We start from the raw sequence: 22,547 nt of genomic DNA on the forward strand, positions 1-22,547 counted from the left end.
CTCTTTCTTTCTTTCTTTCTTTCTTTCTTTCTTTCTTTCTTTCTTTCTTTCTTTCTTTCTTTCCTCTCTACACCCCACATGGGGCTCAAACTCATAAACCCAAGATCAAGAGTTGCATGCTCTACCGACTGAGCCAGCCAGGCACCCCTAAATGCCCACATTATTTCTAAAGTCATTAGTTACTCAACAGATTTGTCTCTCAATAGGTAGACAGACAAATATATAGACAGTGATATATGCCTAGCACTATGCTAAGTATTGTGGGGAAATACAGAGATGTCCATCACCTAGTTCTCATTCTCCAGAAGTTACAAACTTAGCTGAGAAAAGACAGCTGTACGGAAAATAGGTCAAAACCCAAAAAATGATTAAAAAGCAATGAACTGCCATGGATATGGGAATTAAGCAGACCTTAAAGGATGGGTATGATTTTGATTAAGCAGAGAGGTAGGAAAGACCATTATAGGAAGTCATAATCTATCCTCTGGTTTTCATAACACTATACTTTTATAGATTCCTTCATATGTCAATAAGCATTTTCTTTGAATCACATTCTGGCTATTCTTCCTGTGTTTTCATTACTTTAAGTATTTAATATTTTTTTTTAAAGATTTTATTTCTTATTTATTTGACAGAGATAGAGACAGCCAGCGAGAGGGGGAACACAAGTAGAGGTAGTGGGAGAGGAAGAAGCAGGCTCATAAGAGAGGAAGAAGCAGGCTCATAGCGGAGGAGCCTGATGTGGGGCTTGATCCCAGAACGCCGGGATCACGCCCTGAGCCGAAGGCAGACGCTTAACCGCTGTGCCACCCAGGTGCCCCTCATTACTTTAAGTATTTAAACCAAGGTCTCATTCTTGGTCTGTTCTTTTTTTATTATGTTCCAAGTAATCTCATCTCATAATTTTAATTATCAATTACCTTATATTAGTGATTACAAACTTTCTTATCTAAACTCCAGTTCCATTTAGATTACAGATGCTGAAATACTCTATAGTTCATTGCCTTCAGAAATTCTCTACTCAATATGAATTTATCTTTTATTACCATTCATTCACCCTATATATTTCCTCTAAGATATTTTCATGGGCCAATCTGATCTTTCCCTTATAAAGTTCTACAACATCAATCATCTTTAACACTCACTGTTTTAATTATATGCTGACTTGCACTATTGTGTAATTGGCTTTTAGGTAAATATGTCTTATCTTTCCTATAAGATTATGCTCCTAGGGGCACCTGGGTGGCTCAGCAGGTTGAGCATCTGCCTTCAGCTCACGTCATGATCCTGGGGTCCTGTGGTCTTGGGATCGAGCCCTGCGTCAGGCTCCCTGCTCAGCAGGGAGCCTACTTCTCCCTCTCCCCCTGCCGCTCCCTCTGCTTGTGCTCTCTGTCAAATAAATGGGTAAAATCTTAAAAAAAAAAAAAAAAAACTTATGCTCCTACAATGCAGAAATTATGCCTTACCTTTCTTCTATATAACTATACATAGAATACCACATGCACAGGAGGTATATTATAAATAATTGTTCATTCCTTAATGAAAAGGATGAGGTTAATAATGTCAAATGTCAAATAATGCTGAGAGTTAGTTCACAGAGGGTGGTGTTCACAAAACACATTCTAAAAGACTCTTAGAGCCCCTCTCTCCTTATGAGTATTTTAAGATAGGACCCATAAATTATTGCAGAAACTTTCCAACTGGAATTACTTACAGTCTTCTCTCCTATGCTGTTTCAAAATGATCTTTCTAAAACACAAATCTGATTTTATTACCCCAAGGCTTCAAGTCCTTTAATAGCTTCTTATTTCTATCAGGAAAAAAATCCAAACTCTTCAGCATGTTTCATCTGCCCAAGCATATATACTATGCTCTAGCTATCCTCTGGTACATAACTGCCTGTATGTCCTTCTTGCTTTCACATACTTTGTTTCCCTGTCTTTAATTTCAACTGCCTCTTCTGCATCCTATTCAAAGTAGAAATCCTGCTTGTGGAGTTTTCTATGACTTTTAATAATAAGTTAAATGGTTTTCTTCTCTGGGATCTCAAAGCATTTTGTATATGATTTTATTGTATCCATTAAAGTGCATTATAATTGTCTACTCTTCTGTCTTCCATCTCTGTGTCCCCAACACTTAGAAGAGTGCTTCTCATATAGGAGTGTTGAATGGAAGGAAAACGGCAAAAAAATGAAAGGATCTTTGAATGTGGTTAAAAAACAGGTCATTGGTGATGTTAGAAAGCACAGTTTAGGTGGGTAAGAAGAAAAAAAAGACTGGATATATACAAAATGAAGGATGGAATAGGTAGAAAGAAAATATTCAACATATTTCAAAAATCTGGAAGAAAAGAAAAAAGAAATGGATAAAAGAGAAAAAATACCATGAGGAAAGACTGCTATTTTTTTTAAAACACAGATAGGTGACTGAGTTAGAAGGCAAAAGAAAGTAATCTGAGAGAAAAAAACAGAAGGTTTAAAAAGAATAAGTATAGAAATCGTATCCTACACTCAGAGGATAGAGAAGACAGAGAAAAAGGCTGGAATGAGACTGGAAGAATATAAGACAGTTGTCGAAACAGATGTTTTAAAGTGAGCTTAGAATACTTTCCATTTCAGGCATTTTCATTCTTTAAGTTTCCCAAACTAGAAATCTTGAAAACAAAAACCCCAAAACCAACCAAACAAAAACACTTTGGCATATTCTTTCTATCCAGCTATTATTAATCTTTAACCAACCATAACTTCTTCTTTGTACCTATATTTCAAATCAGCTCTCTTTTCCCCTGCCACTACTCTCCTACCTAATAAGCCTTCACCAACTCTCAACTGAATTATTGCAAAGCTCCTACGAAGTTTCTAATTCTAGTGTCACCTTCATCAAATTTAACAAGAAAACACATCCAGCCCTCTCAAACATTCTCTGTGAAGCTTTCTCTGATCCCATCCCTGACCAGATTCACTCCCTCCTCCATGCTACTACTGCTTCTACAAACCAGGGGTTGGCCAACTCTGGCCCCTTTCCTATTTTTATAAATAACGTTTAGTTGATAAGTAAATGAAGTTTAATTGGAAAAGCCATCCCCATTCTGACTGTACATATTTATGGCTATTTTCATGCTACAGTGGCAGAAACGAATAGTTACAACAGAGACCATATGATCCACAAAGCCTAAAATATTTACTATGTGGCTTTTTAGAGAAAAAGTTTACCAACTTCTAGACTCTACAACGATACTTATATTTTACCTCACTTGTTCACTTACAATAATAATAGAAGTTGATATCAGCTACTTACTGAGATAAGCACTGTTCCAAGCAATTACACATATTATCTCAATTACTCTTTAAAACACTTTTTTTCTTTTTAAAGATTTTATTTATTTATTTGACAGAGAGAGTGTGAGAGTGACCACAGCAGGGGGAAGGGCAGAGGGAGAAGGAGAGAGAAGCAGACTCCTTGCTGAGCAGGAAGCCCAACATGGGGCGTGATCCCAGGACCCTGAGATCATGACCTAGCCAAAGGCACACGCTTAACCGACTGAGTCACCCAGGCACCCCTTTATAACATCCCTAAAGGGGCAGATATTCCTATTTCCATTTTACAAATGAGGAAACAGGATTTTCATTCCAGACCCCATGTTTTTAACTACAACACTAATACTGACTACACTCACTTTGAGTTTGTTAAGAACACAGATCATGCCTAAATCATCTTATTCCCAGAGCCTAGCACAGTGCTTGACATAGTGTATATTACATAATTGTTTGCTAAATTAATCTTACTAACATATCCACCTTCATCCTGGCCTTCTCCCTGCTCTATATGCTACGATGCCTCCATATTTGTTACTGCATCAGGTCTAAACCTCTAAACTCCTCTGACTGGCTTTAAGACTGACCATAACCCAGGGCAACTGTACCTAGCAAAGTTCAAAAAGCTTATTTATGTTCAACTTCTTCTAGGAGTTTTATGGTTTTGGGTCTCACATTTGGTCTTTAATTCATTTTGAATTTACTTTTGTGTATGGTGCAAGAAAGTGATGGTGGTTTCATTCTTTTGCATGTTATTGTCCAGTTTTCCCAACATCATTTGTTGAAGAGACTGTCTTTTACCCATTGTATATTCTTGCCTCCTTTGTTGTTGATTAATTGACCATATTATGTGTGGGTTTATTTTTGGACTCTTTATTCTGTTCCATTGATTTATGTGTCTATTTTTGTGCTAATACCATCTTCTTTTGATTAGTACAGCTTTGTAGTATATCTTGAAATCTGGGATTGTGATACCTCCAACTTTGTTCTTTCTCAAGACTGCTTTGGCTATATGGAGTCTTTTGTAGTTCCATACAAATTTTAGGATTACTTGTTTTTGTTCTGTGAAAAATGCTGTTGGTATTTTGACAGAGATTGCCTTAAATCTGCATATTGTTTTGGGCAGTACAGACATTTGAACAATATTGGTTCTTCTAATCCTTAAGCATGGACTATCATTCCATTTGTTGTGTCATCTTCAATTAATTTCATTAATGTTTTATAGTTTCTGGAGTATAGATCTTTTGCCTCTTTGGTTAAATTTATTTTCAGGTACTTTATTATTTTTGGTGTAGTTGCAAATGAGATTGTTTCCTGAATTTCTTTTTCTGCTGCTTCATTATTAGTGTACAGAAATGCAACAGATTTCTGTATATTAATTTTGTATCGTGTGACTTTACCAAATTCATCTATCAGTTCTAATAGTTTTCTGGTGGGAGTCTTTAGGGTTTTCTACATATAGTATCATGTCATCTGTAAAAATAGTGCAAGTTTTACTTCTTCAGTAGCAATTTGGAGCCTTTGAACATAGGCAGTAATCTCTCTGACATCGGCCATAGAAACATTTTTCTAGATATGTCTCCTCAGGCAAGGGAAACAAGAGCAAAATTAAACTACTAGGACTACACCAAAATAAAAGGCTTTTGCACAGTGAAGGAAACTGTCAACAAACAACAAGGCAACCTACTGAATGGGAGAAGATATTTGCAAATGATATATCCAATAAGGGGTTAATATCCAAAATATTTAAATAACTTATACAACTCAACACTAGAAAAACAAATAATCCAATTAAAAGATGAGCAGAGCACCTGATTAGACATTTTTCCAAAGAGGACATACAGATGGCCAACAGACACATGAAAAGATGCTCAACATCACTAATCATCAGGGAAGTACAAATCAAAACCACAATGAGATATCAATATATACCTGTCAGAATGGCTAAAATAAAATAGACAAGAAATAACAAATGTTGGTGAAGATGTGGAGAAAAAGGAACCCTAGTGCATTATTGGTAGGAATGTGAACAGGTATAGCCTCTGTGGAAAACAGTATGGAGGTTCCTCAAAAAATTAAAAACAGAATTACCATACGGTCCAGTAATTCCAGTACGGGGTATGTACCCAAAGAAAACAAAAATATTAGTTTGAAAAGACATATGCCCTCCTATGTTTACTGTGGCATTATTTACAATAGTTAAGATATGGAAGCAACCCAACTGTCCATCCATACATGAATGGATAAAGAAGATAGGCTATATACAAAAAAAGGAAAATTATTCAGCCAAAAGAATGAGATCTTGCAATTGGTGACAATAGGGATAAATCTAGAAGGTAAAATGCTAAATGAAATAAGTCAGACGGAAAAAGACACCATATGATTTCACTCACATGTAGAATTTAAGAAGCAAAATAAACAAACAAAGAGAAAAGAGAGAAAAACAAAACAAAGAAAAGATTCCTAAATACAGAGAACTGGTTGCCCGAGGGGAGGTGGGTGGGAGGATGGGTGAAACAGATAAAGGAGATTAAGAGTATACTTTTTATGATGAGCACTGAGTATTGTATAGAATTGTTGAATAATTATATTGTACACCTGAAAGTAATATAACACTGTATGTTAATTATACTTCAATTAAAAACATTTTTTTAGATACAAATAGGGGCACCTGGGTGGCTTAGTCGTTAAGCCTCTGCCTTCGGCTCACGGCATGATCCCGGTGTTCTGGGATCGAGCCCCACATCAGGCTCCTCTGCTGGAAGCCTGTTTCTTCCTCTCCACTCCCCCTGCCTTGTGTTCCCTCTCTCACTGGCTGTCTCTATCTTTGTCAAATGAATAAATAAAATCTTAAAAAAAAAAAAAAAGATACAAATAATGTCCAACTTCTATTTCAGAATTAGCTACTCTCCCTTCTTAAGCTGTATGACTCTAATTCAACATATGAAATAAACTAAGCTAGCAATAAAACTCACCTGCCATCACGGGATCTGTGGAGACTGCCGTGGTAGCTGCTTACTTTGCTGTGGACACTCCCTGCTTTGCTTCTCTGATCATCCACCATAGCAAGCTGAGTTGAAGACGCATGTGTGGATGTTCCTTGAGTAGAAGTTCCTCTTGATTTTCTTATAATAGGAGTATTTGGATCCCTTAGAAGAGACTGAGCAAAATCAGGTTCCTGTAGTACCTGCCGGCTCTCATTCACTATCCTAGAAAATAAAATACTAAGTTTAAGATACAAACATCCCTATAGACCAATAAATGTGACACACTGACATTATTCTTGAAATTAATTGCTCTCCAAATAATGTCTTTAGGAGAGATATAAGGTAATATTGTTGACACAGGGAAGAATTTAACAAAGATCACGTCAATCTGTACTCTAAAGTGGTATGATAGAAAGAATCCTGTATTAGAATAAGGAAGTCTGAATTTTAGTTCAATAAATACATGATCTTAGGCAAGTCATTATCCCCCTTCCTTCATTTTCCTCATCTAGAAAGTTGAAGCTATACAATTTCATCATTTCTAAAAAGTCCCCTTCAATTAAAGAAATTTATGATTCTCAAGTACACGGAAATATTACAAAGATATTACAACAGAGAAATTTTTTTTGCACGGCTTATGGATGTATTGGAGGCCTCACTGTAGCACAGATACGTGTGTGTGTGTATATATACATATATATTTTCTTAAAGATTTATTTGAGAGAGAGCAAGAGAGCGAGTGCGCACACATGCATGCAGGGGGAGATGCAGAGGGAGAGAGAGAGAATCTTAAGCAGATTCCCCACTGAGTGTGGAGCCAGATGTGGGGCTCCATCCCACGACCCTGAGATCATGACCAGAGCTGAAATCAGGAATTGGATGCCCAACCGACTGAGCTACCCAGGTACCCCAACAGATATACTTTTCAACTTGTAAGAACAGTTTAGTTTTAAGGCCACAAGTTGGTTTTATGGTGAAACAGATGTTCAGTGCTAGAATAAACATGAGCGGTCACAATTGGAACAAAATGTATGAAAAATTAGTTTAAGCTAACATAAAATTAATTACCAGACATCTTAAAGGCTTAAGGAAAAAAATTTAAGGAGATGAATTATTGTCAAGAACAAAAGTTTTTAGGGGCGCCTGGGTGGCTCAGTCGTTGAGCGTCTGCCTTCGGCTCAGGGCGTGATCCCGGAGTCCTGGGATCGAGCCCCACATCAGGCTTCTCCGCTGGGAGCCTGCTTCTTCCTCTCCCACTCCCCCTGCTTGTGTTTCCTCTCTCATTGGCTGTCTCTCTCTGTCAAATAAATAAATAAAATCTTTAAAAAAAAAAAAAAAAAAAAAAAGAACAAAAGTTTTTAACTGCTACGAAAAGGTTAAAAGCAGATAGATGTTTATGATAATGAACAAAGCAGTAATTAAATTGATAAAAGAGTCAGTTAAGTAGTCACAAAGATCAGAGTCTCAGTTTATATAAATGACTATGAGAATCAGAGGTTAAAGTTAAAATCAGATAAACAATTTCATGCAAAATAAAGCTCCAACATATATAGATTGGATCATACACCGAGAAAGAGCATATATTCTAAGTTTTCAGATTACAAAAGGATCTACTACTATTGTTTTTAGTGGTGAGGTAGAAGGGCTAAAGGAAGGCTAATACTTGGTGAGTACCCACATTGTGCCAAGTATCTTACATATACTCTCCTTTGATCCTTCTTAATAATGTTTTTATTATGGAGTTCAGTGTCCTAAGAGGGTATCTCCAAGAGGATATTATCTATTTATTGTGAATAGATACCTATTAAGAATAAATACTGTGATCTACATTTCATAGATGAAAAAACTGAGGTTTTAAAGGATTAGAGAACTTTCCAAAGTCACACAACAAAACCAACAGTCAAGGATCAAACGTAAGTTTAAATGGCTTAGGGGCACCTGGGTGGCTCAGTTGGTTAAGTGTTCAACTCTTGATTTCGACTCAGGTCATGACCTCAAGGCTGTGAGATCTCGCCCCACGTTGGGCTCCATGCTGGGTGTGGAGCCTGCTTGACGTTCTCTCTCTTCCTCTCCCTCTGCCCCCCCCCACGCTCTTGCACTCGCTCTTAAAAAATGGCTTAAAAGCCAAATATAATGATAAAATATAATGTTTATAATAAAATATTATATATACGTATGTATATAAACATATGTATATGTGTGTGTGTGTGTTTCCTCAAATCAAAGTGTCAAAAACAGGATAGAAGAATGAACAAATCAAAAACAGTTTTAAAAAAACCCAAAACAGTATATGTTTCTCTGTCATCAATGGCCCTAATCATATATTCATAGATCCCAACTTTATTTTCTAAACTTATTTTTTTAAGATTTTTTATTTATTTATTTGACAGAGGGAGAAAGCAAGAGAGCACAAGTATGGGGAGCAGCAGGCAGAAGGAGAGGGAAAAGCAGCTCCGCACTGAGCAGGGAGCCTGATGTGGGGCTTGATCCCAGAACTCTGGGATCATGACCTGAGCCAAAGGCAGACACCTACCTGACTGAGCCACCCAGGCACCCTAAACTTATTTTTAACGCTTGGTTCAAACTGACTTCTGGTCATGCCAAAAATTTAACCCACCTTCAAATGGTAAAAGGTCTGTCCCCTCATTTTACAGAGAAGAAAACAGAGAAATTAAGTGATATGATTTAGATAATTCCAAAAGAAGATTTCTAAAAATATTTCAATCAGTGCCAGAATTATTAGTATAAGCACAATCTTAAATGTGGCTTCACTTAGGGGGAAAACACTAATTCGATAGCACAATTTTAGAAACTAGTCTCTTTGTAGCATAGTACATGAGCAAAGGGGAGAGTCTAGAGTCAGACTGCTTGGGTCGGAATCTCAATTCTTTTTTTTTTTTTTTTTTAAAGATTTTTATTTATTTTTTTGACAGAGACAGACAGCCAGCGAGAGAGAACACAAGCAGGGGGAGTGGGAGAGGAAGAAGCAGGCTTCCAGTGGAGGAGCCTGATGTGGGGCTCGATCCCGGAACACCGGGATCGCGCCCTGAGCCGAAGGCAGACGCTTAACGACTGCGCCACCCAGGCGTCCCCCTGAATCTCAATTCTAGCAATCACTATGAAACCCTGATTCCATGCCTCAGTTTCCTTATCTGTAAAATGATCTCTCTTACAAGGCTGTTTGAAGGATTAAAGGGTTTAATAGTATATACAATGCTCAGAACAGTGCTTGGAGTATTAAACGTGCTCAATTAATTTGTAACCATTATTACAATTACTTTATAGTTATTTTTCAAAGGCTAAAGCAGGCAAATGCTAGAAATAGCTATGAGATGCTCACACTCTTTAGCTCAGAATAAGGAGCTGCCACGCTAGCCCAGGGCACAGTCCTGGCTTGTAGGATCACACTTTGTTAGGTGGGGATCCATGATCATAGAAAACCAGATAGAAGCGTCTTGGGAGTTCTAACCAGTTTCAAAAGGATCCTGGCCCAATCAGAATCCCCCAAATAACTAGGATGATGCCCCATAAGAGTAGCTTGGGTTTAGTACCATCTAGAATTTCCAATATAACGCAATTATAGAATTGTTTGTGTATGGTCCAGAGATGACCAGGAATGTTTAAAACAAGCTCTTTCCTCAGCATTATCTTTTAGTGTGATTAAAATATATGTAAAAATGTCAGAGACTACACAGATAAATCGCAGTAAATCCAACAAGGACGGATATTCCATGAAAGCAGGAACGTGGCCTATTTGATTGCCACTGCATCCCTGGTATCACAACGTTAGTTCGTGGCACATAGTAAGCATTCTATAAAGACTTCCTTAAAAAATGAATGCCCAGGAAATACATTTTTGTTGTTGTTAAGTAACTCTTATTCCCTTCTTGCCTTCTGTGCTCAATGAAACTCTTATTTCAAGGAGAAATGCATCATCTGATATCCCTAGTAGGAGCCTTAGATACAGTAGTAGTAGTAGTAGTAGTAGTAGTAGTAGTTAGTAGTAGTAGTAAGAAATGCACATTTTAAAATTGGGATTATTTTGTCTCAGTCTGATCTGTGTAACAGAAATGGCTAATTACTGGTACTTTAGAAAATACAAATTTTGATAATAGGGCATTTTAATTGTATGGGAAAAGTACATTAACCCATATAAGGCACAACATTTTAAATATAACCTTAAGAGTTTTATAGGCTATCCCCCAAAACCCATTTTCCATGGACTTTAGTTTAAGAAAATCATAAGTATATAGACTCTGCTAACTTAGAATTTGAGAGAATTCAGGTATAGTGTCTATGTGAGATTTAAAATGAGTAAAAAATCATTTGTTCCTTTATGAATATTGCAGGTTCTTGCTTTCTTTCGCTCCATGATTAAAGATTCCGTAAATATGCTCTCAAGAGACAGCTTTGGCAAGTCTTATATTTTATCATGACACTTCAATATGCAGTGTGGCCAACTATGAATTTCAATAATTTCTTTAATGCATTTCATTATCATTTTATAATGCATTTAATACCATTTTTCTATTTTGGATTTAATGTGTACTTTATCGTAATGGAATAACATGTTATCTCTTCACATAATTTCTGGTATACTTGGAAGAACAATGGGCAATTGGAAAGGGAAGTCTAACCAAATACCTGTGTCATTTTGGCCAAAGCATTTACTCTCTCTGTGCTCAGTTTTCTTATCTGTAACAGAAATAATACATACCAACCCTCACAGGAATATGGAGAAGATCAAGTAATAATATATATAAAAGCATTAATTTGTTTTTAATTTTAAGAAAATTATAATTCAAATTTTTCAAAATAAGGTCAGCTTTCCCTCAAATATTCTCAGTTAGAAAGGTACAGACCTTAAGCCTGGTTCTACTTGGCTATCTTCTCAGAATCAACTTTTAGCTTTTAATTAACACATGCTACTGTGCTAATCATAACTGGTAGTAACCAAGGTTACAAACACGTTGAAACACATCCTCCAAATCCAAAGTGTTTTCACATAAGCAATACAAAGATTTTATGTGAATGTGAGGTTTGTGAACATTGTGATAATTTCAACTTACTCTTTTTTCCTACGACCGTGAAAAAAACTGGCCCATTCAAAGCATGTCTTTTTGCTTCCAACCCAAAAAATGGAGGGAATACCAACTATGAGAGCCATCAGGTATTTCATCAGAAAGAGAATCAGGTCTGGACGACTCATTTGAGTAACCTACAAGAAGGGAAAGAAAAATATCTTAAATACATAAAAAAAAAACTTTCTATCAAAGGTCATTATAAATCTTTTAAATAAACAATAATAAAGTAATTCTACAAACTTGGTATTTTCACTAAACAGTTCTATAGTTCTTGTTATATGGAAAAGATACACACTCCTGAAAATTTGACAGTAAGTTTCTATTTTATGTTTTGAGTCCTATATTTTTTCTTATTAGTTCACAATGGTATCTTCTAAAGAAAAAGATTATTAATGTAGAAAATAAGCCATGAATAGGAATAGAGGCTCAAATAATACCTATATTCTTCTTGGCCAATTCTGTTAGTCCTATCATTGGTCATTATAATATAAAAGCAGGAAAGTATTAATCTTTCCCATTGTATTAATTTCTGTTCTTATCTTTTATAGCCCCTCCTTCTACGTACTTCATTTTACACTGCTGGCTGTTTTCAAGCTTCCTCTTTATGAGTTATTTATAAGTACATTTTCTAGTTTCTAGTCAGATGAGTTTTTAAAAATTGCTCTTTATGGGGCGCCTGGGTGGCACAGCGGTTAATCGTCTGCCTTCGGCTCAGGGCGTGATCCCGGCATTACGGGATCGAGTCCCACATCAGGCTCTTCCGCTATGAGCCTGCTTCTTCCTCTCCCACTCCCCCTGCTTGTGTTCCCTCTCTCGCTGGCTGTCTTTCTCTGTCGAATAAATAAATAAAATCTTTAAAAAAAAAATAAATAAATAAATAAATAAATAAATAAATAAATAAATAAATAAAAAAAAATTGCTCTTTATTGTTGGTTTCAAGTTTAATTATTGTGGCCAAAGAATGTGGTCTATGTTATTCTGGTTACCTTAAATTTTGGAGACTTCCTTTTTGATTTAGGACACTGTCAATTTATGTTAGTATTCCTTGCGTACTTTAAAATAGCACATACTCTCTGTTGGGTACAGAATCTTCTATATGTATTAGATCAACTTTATTAGTTCCTGTCATTCAAATTTTCTATAGTCTCAATTGATTTTGTTTACCTGTTTTATTTTTTAAAAAGATTTTATTTATTTGAGAGAGAGAGAGAGAGAGCATGAGCAGCGAGGAGGGGGCAGAGGGAGAGGGAGAAGCAGACTCCCCACTAAGCAGGTAGCCCAACACAGGGCTCAATCCCAGGACCCTGGGATCATGACCTGAGGTGAGGGCAGATGCTTAACCGACTGAGACACCCAGGCACCCCTACCTATCTGCTTTAACAGAGGTATGCCAAAATCTCTCACATAACTGGGGACTCATCAGTTTTCCTTCCAATCCTGTCAGTTTTCACCTTCAAGCCTATATTAGGTACTATGTAAATTCAATAATGCTCTAGAGGCTCATTTTGTTTATTAATACTCTTCATCTTAAACTGTATTTTATCTGACATTACTATTGCCACATCAGCTTTTCACTTCATCATGGCAACATATTTTCCAGGTGTATCTTTTCCTATTTACCAATGAACTTCTTTCAAGTCTGTCCCTTTGGGTTATACTGCCTCTTTTAAGCAGTAGACAGTTTACTACCACTAAAACGTACAGTCCATGAAGAGATTATTTTCCCCACTGTTTTATCCCCAGAGTCCAGACCAGTGCCTGCACATAATAGGTACTCAGTAAATACATACGTTTAAAAATATACTTGATTTTATTAGAAAAAAAATTAGTTAAAATGATCAACACCTCCATCTTTTTGAATAAGAAAATACTCCTAGCACACTATATAGCTACCTATACCTTATTAGTTTCCAGAAATTCAAAACAACCTTTGCGAAAATAATTATATATTATCTTTAACTTTGTCAAAAAGTATACCCTATGCCTACCTTTGGGTTCCCTTTTCTTCTTGCTAAAGGATGCCCTTTAGAAATTCTTACAAATACGGTATGCCAGAGATAAATTATTTTAGTCTTTGCCTGAAAATGTCTTTATTTTGCCCTCAATCTTGAATGGTGGTATAGATAAAGTTATCTCTCAGCATTTTAAAAACATTAGTTCATTGTCTTCTAGTTTCTATTGTTTCTGTTGAGAAGTCTAATTGATAAACTTTTGGAGATTTACTTCCTCTGATAGCTTTAAATTTTTTCTTTACCCTTTTCACTTTATAGTTGCACTGAATGTTTCTCATTGTGATTGATTTTTATTTCTCCTGCTTAGTATGCAGAGTGTACTTTTAATCTAAGGACCCAAGTTATCAATTCTGGAAAATTCTCAGACATTAGGTTTTTGGTTATTGCTTCTTAGTCATTCTTATGGCTTCTTGTTCTACAACTCCCATTAGATGTATACTGAAGTTCCTCAATCCTTATTTTTTATGTCTTTTAACTACATAATTACATAGCTTTTAGTATTGTATGTCTCTCCATATTCTGTATTCTGGGAACTTTTTAGAACAATTTTCTATTTCACTAATTCCCTCTTCAACCATGTCTGTGTTAGGGTTCTTTCTATCTACTGATTTAAGTAACTTCAATTCTAAGATGTCTAATTAGTTCTTATATTTGTTTATTCTTATTTCATTTCTGCTAATTTATCATAATTTCTTATTCTTTTAAAATGGTTTTTATCGGGGCACCTGGGTGCTCAGTTGTTGGGCATCTGCCTTCGGCTCAGGGTGTGATCCCAGCGTTCTGGGATCGAGCCCCTCATCAGGCTCCTCTGCTGGGAGCCTGCTTCTTCCTCTCCCACTCCCCCTGCTTGTGTTCCCTCTCTCACTGGCTGTCTCTCTCTCTGTCAAATAAATAAATAAAATCTTTAAAAAATGGTTTTTATAGTTTATTTTTTGAAGAATCCTAAACATACTTATTTTTAAATAAGTCTTTAAAAAATTAGTTTACCACTTTCATTTCATCTGGGAGCAAATCCATCTTCTGATTATTGATTTTGTTGGATGCTTTCTAGGTTTGTTTGTTTTTTTTCTCTTTTGAATTGTACTTTGGAATTTTAGTTAGCGGATCTTGAGTGAGAATTTTCCCTCTCTCTTCCTCTTCCTCTCTCTCTCTCTCTCTCTCTCTCACTTCTTCCCTCCCTCCATTTATCTCACCCGGTCTCATGACTTTTTGTCTTCACCAGTGCCCACAGGGACCTCGTCAAAAACCAGGTTTTATATTGGTGATTGTGAACTCCAGATGTTATTGGTTACTGAAGATTCAGATACTGAGTCATTGCAGTTTGGCTTAAATATTGGTCTTAAGGCTGTGCCGGTGTACTCCCACATCTCTAGACAAGTATTTTTATATTAACTACAGCTTCAGGGGACAGTTGGTATTACCTTTCACATGAACTTGCTTTCAGGAGCAGACGAGCCTCATTTCCAATTCCTACTTTTAACCAGTGAGCCTAGTTCTGGTCCTCTGACTTCCATGTGACACTGATACTTCCTAATACACCCAGAAACTGGATGCCCAATCACCTCTTAGCTACTTCACACCTGGAGTTCAGTAGGCCCATGTTTTTCATCCTAGTCATCAATTTGCTTTTCTATTATACAAATAAATTTATTTTGTCTTTTAGACTGATTACATTTAAAAATTTTTATTATGTTTTATCTATAACTGATTTTATGTTTATGTTTTATCTATAACCGCATGGGTTTACAGTTAGCCTGGTAAGCTCAAAACATGGAACTTAAATTACAACCATAACCTAGAATGAAGATGTAAGTCCTTTAGAATTTACTTAAAAATCAAAAAGCAAATATTTATAGATCATCCACTACTCTAAGAATAATTCTGTTCAAAGCCCCATTAGACTTATAAAACAGATGTAAGGTTTGATTAATGTTCCCACCAAGCTGATAATCTACATGAAAATACAAATTAAAGAAACCACTGAATAGTTAAGAACTATAATTACAAAGAAGATGAAGAGGCACGAAAGGAGATCACAAATAACCTCCTCATTAAAAAATACAATAGCTTCCTGTTGTTCCATTTTTTAAAAAAGATTTTATCTTTAGGTAATCTCTATACCCAACATGGGGCTCAAACTCACAACTCCAAAATCAAGAGTCACATGCTCTACCAGCCAGTTTCACTTTTTTTTTTTTTAAATACGTCTATATAGCATCACTAATTGATGACTATCTCATACTTTACAAACTTTTATCTCCCCTGGCTTCTATAACACTGCATAGTCATGATAATTCTCCTAAAGAGGCATTACCTTCTTACTTTCATTACTTTCTTCTTGACTTCCTACTCCTGCTCTTCTATCATTTGCTCTCCACTACCCTCTATATAAGAGTTCTTTTTTTTTTAAATATTTTATTTGAGAGAGAAAGCGAGAGAGAGAGAGAGGACAAGCAGGGTGGGGGCAGAGGGAAAAACAGACACCCCGCTGAGCAAGAAGCCTGATGCGGGCTCAATCCGGGACTCCAGGATCATGACCTACGCCAAAGACAGATGCTTAACTGACTAAGCCACCCAGGCGCCCCTATACAAGAGTTCTTAAAAGTCATTCCTCGATTCTCTCTTTATACTCTCAACTAATCATTTAAACTTAGAAGTCATCTAGTCGTATTCTTTACCTAACAAATTGATTTGCTTTCAATCTAGTTGTTCTGTGAATATAATTAGTATGGTGGTATTGATAAAATACAAGTTTGCCTCTTCCATGTTCAAATAGCTCTAGCTATTCTGCCCACCTGTCCTAGTTTTGTCCTCTGGTGCTATCAAGAATAAGGCTACCATTCCAGAAGTCCTAGTCAATTCAGTAGGATGCCCTGCCAGAAGTGAAACTTGAAAAAAATGGTGTAAGTATTGGGAACAAAGAGACAAAAAGACTAACCAGAAAATTCAACACAATCAACAGAAAAACAGAAACAATCAAAGGGTTCAGTAAGTTGGGCAAGATTAATATACAAAAATCAAACGTTTTCTTATATATTGTCAATAACCAGAGAAGAAACATAATGAAAACAATTTCATTTATAATACCAACAAACACAAAAAATATCTAGGAATAAAACTAGCAACTAGCAAGAAATACAAAGAGAATGATTAAACGCTATCAAAGAACACAGAACAAAACTGAAATACATAGAGAAAGAGTCCATGTTTCTATATGCAAAGACTCAATGTTTTAAAGATGTCAATTCAATTATCCCCCAAATTAATCCCATAAACTTGGTACAACACAAAAAGAGCATTAGAATTTTTCACAGAATGTTAAAAGTTAGGTATATGATAAAAGTATTTCAAATAAATGGGGAAAAGATCATAGATTGTTTAATAAATGATGTTGGGATGGTGGCAATCCACCTGAAACAAAGTAATTTAGATGCCCCCTCACACAAGAAAGAAAATTCTAGACAGATAATAAATCATAAAAGTATGAAAAGAATGAAGAACACTTTCATAATGGAGGTGCAGAAGGCCTTTTTTAAAAAGTAACATGAAACAAAAAAGACATAAAAGGAAAAGAGTGACAGTTTTGATTACCAAAAACTTAAAACTTCTACAGAACAAGAAACCATAATTCAAATCAATAGACTAATGACTAACTAGGAATATTAACTATATTATAAATCAATAAAGTAAATTAAGGAACAGAAACTGAATTAATAAAAACAGAAGAAACAAAGGGAAGAAAACAGCAAATACACAAACAAGCACACACACAGCTACAAAGAGAACAAAACTAAAATAGCTTTAAGAGATTACTTTGCTCAATTCCATTCAAATAAACTTGAAAACTGATAGAAACAAATGAGAGTAAAATTTAAAAACTGATTATATAAATAAAACAACGTCTCATTTATGAATTTTTATTCAAACAGAATTCAACAGCAAATTCAAAGAATATGCCATGACCAAATACAAAGATGGTTCAATATTAGGAAACCAATTTATAAATTCAACATATTGTTGGATCAAAGGGAAAATATATATAATCATTTTCATTTATGCCAAAAGGCATCTGATAAATTAAACATCCATTTTTGGTTTTTAAAAGTGGGCGCCTGGGTGGCTCAGTTGGTTAAGTGTCTGCCTTCGGCTCAGGTCATGATCTGGCTCCTGGGATCGAGCCCCAAATCGGGCTCCCTGCTCAGTGGGGAGTCTGCTTCTCCCTCTCCCTCTGCTCCTCCCCTCTGGTCACGCATGCTCTCTCTCGCGCGCGCGTGCACGTGTACTCTCTCCAATAAATAAAATATTTTTTTAAAAAGTTGTAATAACATACGAATAGATGATGAATAAGTTCTTAAAGTGACAATTCTATCTCAATCCAAAAGTATCCTGCTCAACAGGAACACTGGGAGCCACTCAATATTCTCATTAAAGTCAGGAATACAAGAAGAGTATGTACTACCACCACTCTTAGTTAACCTTGTTTTAATAGTTCTAACAGACTACAATTAGAAAAAAGAAACAAATTATGAGTATAGAAACTATAAAGAAGGGATGAAATTATTATAAGTAGTATAATTTTATACTTGGAAAAACTAAGAGAATAAGGTAAAACTATTACAAATCATAAGCAAGGTGGTGAGGTACAAAGTAAAATACAGAAATCACTTTCATATATATAAATAACAATCAGTTTGTAGGAAAAAAAGGTCTTCGTTTGCCATTGTTACGAGCTTGACTGTGTCACCCTAAAATTCATATGTTGAAGCCCAACTCTCAGTACCTCAGGAGGTGACTTATTTGGTAATTAAGGTTAAATGAGGTCATATGGGTGGGTCCTAAACCAATCTGACTGGTGTCCTTACAAGAAGAAGAAATTTAGACACCTAGACACCAAGGATTCACCATGTGAAAAAAGACCATATGAAGAAAAGATCACTAGAAAAGACCATGTAAGGAAACAGTAAGAGGCTGAGCATCCACAAAACAAGGAGAGAGGGATCAGAGGAAACCAACCCTGCTGACACCTTGATCTTGGACTTCCAGCCTTCACAACTTTGAGAATATAAGTTTCTGTTGTTTAAACCACCTAGTCTGTGGTATTTTGTTATGGCAGCCTTAGGAAACTAATACAACTGCAGTAACAAAAAAGATAAACACCTAGGAAGGATTACATTTAATAAGATAAATGAGTGATGTACTGGAAGAAGCTTTAAAATATACTCCCCTTAAAATATGCTCTTCACTAGAAAGAATCACTATTATAAAAATGCAAATTCTTCTTGATTTAGCCATTAAATTTAACACAATTCCAATAAAAACACCAACAGAGTTATCTGGGAATCAAACAGAATGATTCTAAAGTTCATACAGAAGAACAAACAAGTAAGTCTACACAGGAAAATGCTGAAAGAGAACAGAAATATATAAAATTGAGCTATAATAAAATTGTGTAAAATTGAGGGCATAGTTTCAGTGTTTATTATATGTGTTTATTTCAAATCATTCAGAAAAAAGGAATTATTCAAAAAGTAGATTCTAGATGGGTATCTAGAAAAAAATAGCCCTGAAGCCATACCATATGTCATACCAAGATAAATTCCTAGTAGATTGAAAATTCAAATGTAAAAAAAAAAAAAAAAAAAAAAAATTAAACGGCAACAAAAAAGAAAGCACAAAGTTCGAGATGAAAACTTTTAAATTCTCAGGGTAGAGAATGACTTTCTACTTAGGACACAAAATCTAGAAGTCGTAAAAGTAAAGATAGATAAAACCCCAAACCTGACTACATAAAACCCCAACACTTCTGCGTGGCTAAAACTTCCTTAAAAGTCAAAAGACAATTAAAAAGCTGCTGTAAAATTATTACAAATTTATGGCAGATAAAGGGGCTAATTTTGCTAATAAAGAAGTTCTATAAATAAATGTCCACTACTTAAAGAAAACTGGCAAAAGGTATGGATAGTTTACAGGAAATTAAATACAAATGTAAGAGCTCAGGCTCACTTACAGTTAAAAAAAATTAAAATTACTTGATGGTTTTACTCCAAGTCTGATAGTATGCTGTATTTGCAAATGTTTGGAGAAATAGACACTCATATACTGGAGATGGGAATATAAATTCATACCACCTCTATAAAACACAACTTGGCAATATTTATCAAAATTATACCCTTTATGTCATGTCAATTATGTCTAAAAAAAATACCTAATATATATACACCTATATATCTAAAAAAATTGATCAAGCAATTCTTTTAAAAATTTATGCTACAGATCTATTCACATATGTGAAATTATATACAAAAACTGTTCGCAATAGAATATTAGAGACGATGTGCATGGTATATTATGAGGTCAGAAAAAATACTGAGGGTATTTCACTTTAGGTATTAGTCTCCATGATACATTGTTAAATGACAAAAGCAAGATAGAGAAGTGTGTATAGTAGCTACTGTTCAAGTAAAAAAAAAAAAAAAGGAATATACTTGCTTGTACATGAACACCTCTGAAAGTATATACAAATTCCTTGTAACGTTCAAGTCACCTTGGGAAGGGCACTAGGAAGCTGGGAGCCACAGGCATAAATGGGAGACCTTTTCCCATACACTTTTCCAACTTCTAGATTTTGAACCATGTGAATACTGTATCTATTTAACACTTTTAAGAATAAAAAATAAAGAACTTCATTTTTCTAAGTCTGAGCATTCCAAATATAAAAATAAGAGTTGGGTGGGATATAAGGAAATATCCCCATTGGGGGGCAGTATATAAATTGGTATAATATTTCTGATAGACAATCTCATAATACTTACTAAAAACTGAGATGTGTACAACATTTGAGCCACAAATTCCGTTTTAAGAAATATATTCTAAAGCAATAGGTCAATAATAGGAAGTTGCTCAAATAAATTAAGGTACACCCAAATAATGAAATAAGTAGCCATTCAATAATGGTAACAGAGTGAAAAAAGGAAGATACAGTGATGTGCTTGTAACTGTTTAACTGGCTTTCTGTTTTGTAGCGTCGACAAATTTTGTGGTGTAAATACACCAACCATGCACTTTTAAGTTACCAGTGTGATATCACTTACTGTGGAGTCGCGAAGAGGTACATAAAACTGTCTCTTGTGAGTCTGTGTGAGCCAGCTCTAGTACACTACTGAGTATAGACAAATATGTCAAATATGATCACATTTATATTTTAAAATTATATAGAATACCTATATTTATCTATATTATCTATAATACCTATTATATTTATACAATATCAAATATGACCTTGTGATGTGTTCTAGTTATCTATTCTTATGTAAGAAACCACACCAAAACTTAATAGCTTAAAACAGGAACTTATTATCTCTGATGTTCTATGAGTTGACTGGGCTCAGTTGGTAGACTCTCACCTGGGTTCTTACATAGTTGCAGTTGGATGACAGATGGGGCTGGAATCATCTGAATGTAATATTGAGATGGACATATATATAAGATGCTCCTTCACTCAGATACCTGGAATCTCAGCTAGGATTGCTGGAAGGGAGGGAGCTGGCTGGGATCTCTCTCCCACTCTCCTTCCTTTCCTCCGTTCACATAGCCTTTCCATATAGCTTATAACTAGTTTGGAATTCTGTACATTTTGTGGTTTCAGAGTAGGCTGACTTCTTATTAGAGGCTGGTTGCTCCCACAGCAAACATTCCAAGAAAACTTGAAAAAAATGGCAAGGCTTCTTATAAATTAGCCCTAGGGTCATGCAAAATCACTTCTGCTGCATTCTACTAATCAAAAGCAAGTCACAAAGCCAGCCCAATTCAAGAAAAAGAACCACACAAGAGCAAAAGGTGTGGTTCATTGGCTGGAGGCAACAGAGTGTATATCTCTAGAGTAACTATCAAAATATTAGAAAAATATACAGAAAAATGTAAATACTGGTTATATTGATAGGGAGGTATGCTTTTCCTCTGAGCATGTTTTACAATAATTTTTTCCTGATATTCTGGAATTTTCTTAACTGGAGAAAACCATATGTACATAATCAACATTTACGAAACACATTAACAAGGAAAACTTTCATTATAGTAATGGAATGCCAAAAGCTCATGTGATACAATGTAAATCTGGATTATGGTAGATACTAGTAAATGTTCTACAAACGAACATTTGTAGATGTTGATGAATGAATTTCTTGCTCTAAGAAAATAAAAAATTATAATCATATTAAATAAAGTGTATAGTGAATATCATAAATATCTAAAGTAAGCTATATCAACAGACCAATGATCAACTAGATGGAAAACATGATGATGAACTATAAATGAACCAATACCCAGGACTTATATTCTGCATTTACACACACACACACACACACACACACACACACCTCTTCTTGTGACTTCCTTGTATTCTCCACCATGGCACATTATTTCTTAAACACAGATTTTTACATAGTAATAAGAACAAATGAATACAGGTAGTATATAAAATGAGTTGAAACATACACGTAGAACTGTATTTGACACCTAATAAATGCTCAAACATGTGGTACATGGGGCACTATTGTCCCAGAAGATACTAAAAGGTCCATAATAAGATATTCTGTGGTAAAATAAAATTTGGATATTATAATCCTTCCTTGGATATTCACATGCACATTCAGATATTGAAGGCTCTGAGAAGTCCTGAAGTAAGCAATTGTTTATCTTTGTTTATCCCAGTGTTTCTAATGCTATTATATATACTTAAATTTCAACATCTGAAAACTGAGGGGTTAGAATAGGTAAATTCTAAGATTTATCCTAATAACCTATAACCTTATTAATCTTGAAAATTTTTCTAGGTGAATTAGAGATAGTCTCTAATTTTTATAATGCCTAATTTGGCTCCAAAAGTTATTTTCCATTATTTACTAGTTAACACACATATTTTAACTGTAATTATATACACTTATGACTCACAAAAAAGAGAAAGGAAGTTCCTATAAAAGTGGAGGGAGATATGGGGAAGAATGAGACCACTGAAAAGCATGCTTCAAATCATGTTGGCTTATATTTGGTGAATGGTGAGAAAACAATGACTGACTTAAGAAAAACAATTATTTGGAAATGTGAGGAAGAAGTCCAAGAACCTAAAAATTAAAACTAGTCAAACCATAATTA

General features: G+C 35.2%; 1 protein-coding gene across 1 annotated transcript in view; it reads right to left on the reverse strand.

Annotated features, from left to right (window-relative positions):
- The window catches only part of FZD3 (frizzled class receptor 3), a 77,245-nt gene that overhangs the window by 4,301 nt on the left and 50,397 nt on the right, over nt 1-22,547 (reverse strand). Inside the window, exons 4-5 of the mRNA XM_008705096.2 lie at nt 11,371-11,519; nt 6,290-6,523 (exon numbers count right to left, since the gene is read on the reverse strand). Of these exons, the coding sequence (XP_008703318.1) occupies nt 6,290-6,523; nt 11,371-11,519 (383 nt within the window). The remainder of the gene's footprint in view (nt 1-6,289; nt 6,524-11,370; nt 11,520-22,547) is intronic.

Source organism: Ursus maritimus, unplaced genomic scaffold (genome assembly GCF_017311325.1).
Source record: "Ursus maritimus isolate PB19 unplaced genomic scaffold, ASM1731132v1 scaffold_11, whole genome shotgun sequence".
NCBI classification, from domain to species: domain Eukaryota; kingdom Metazoa; phylum Chordata; class Mammalia; order Carnivora; family Ursidae; genus Ursus; species Ursus maritimus.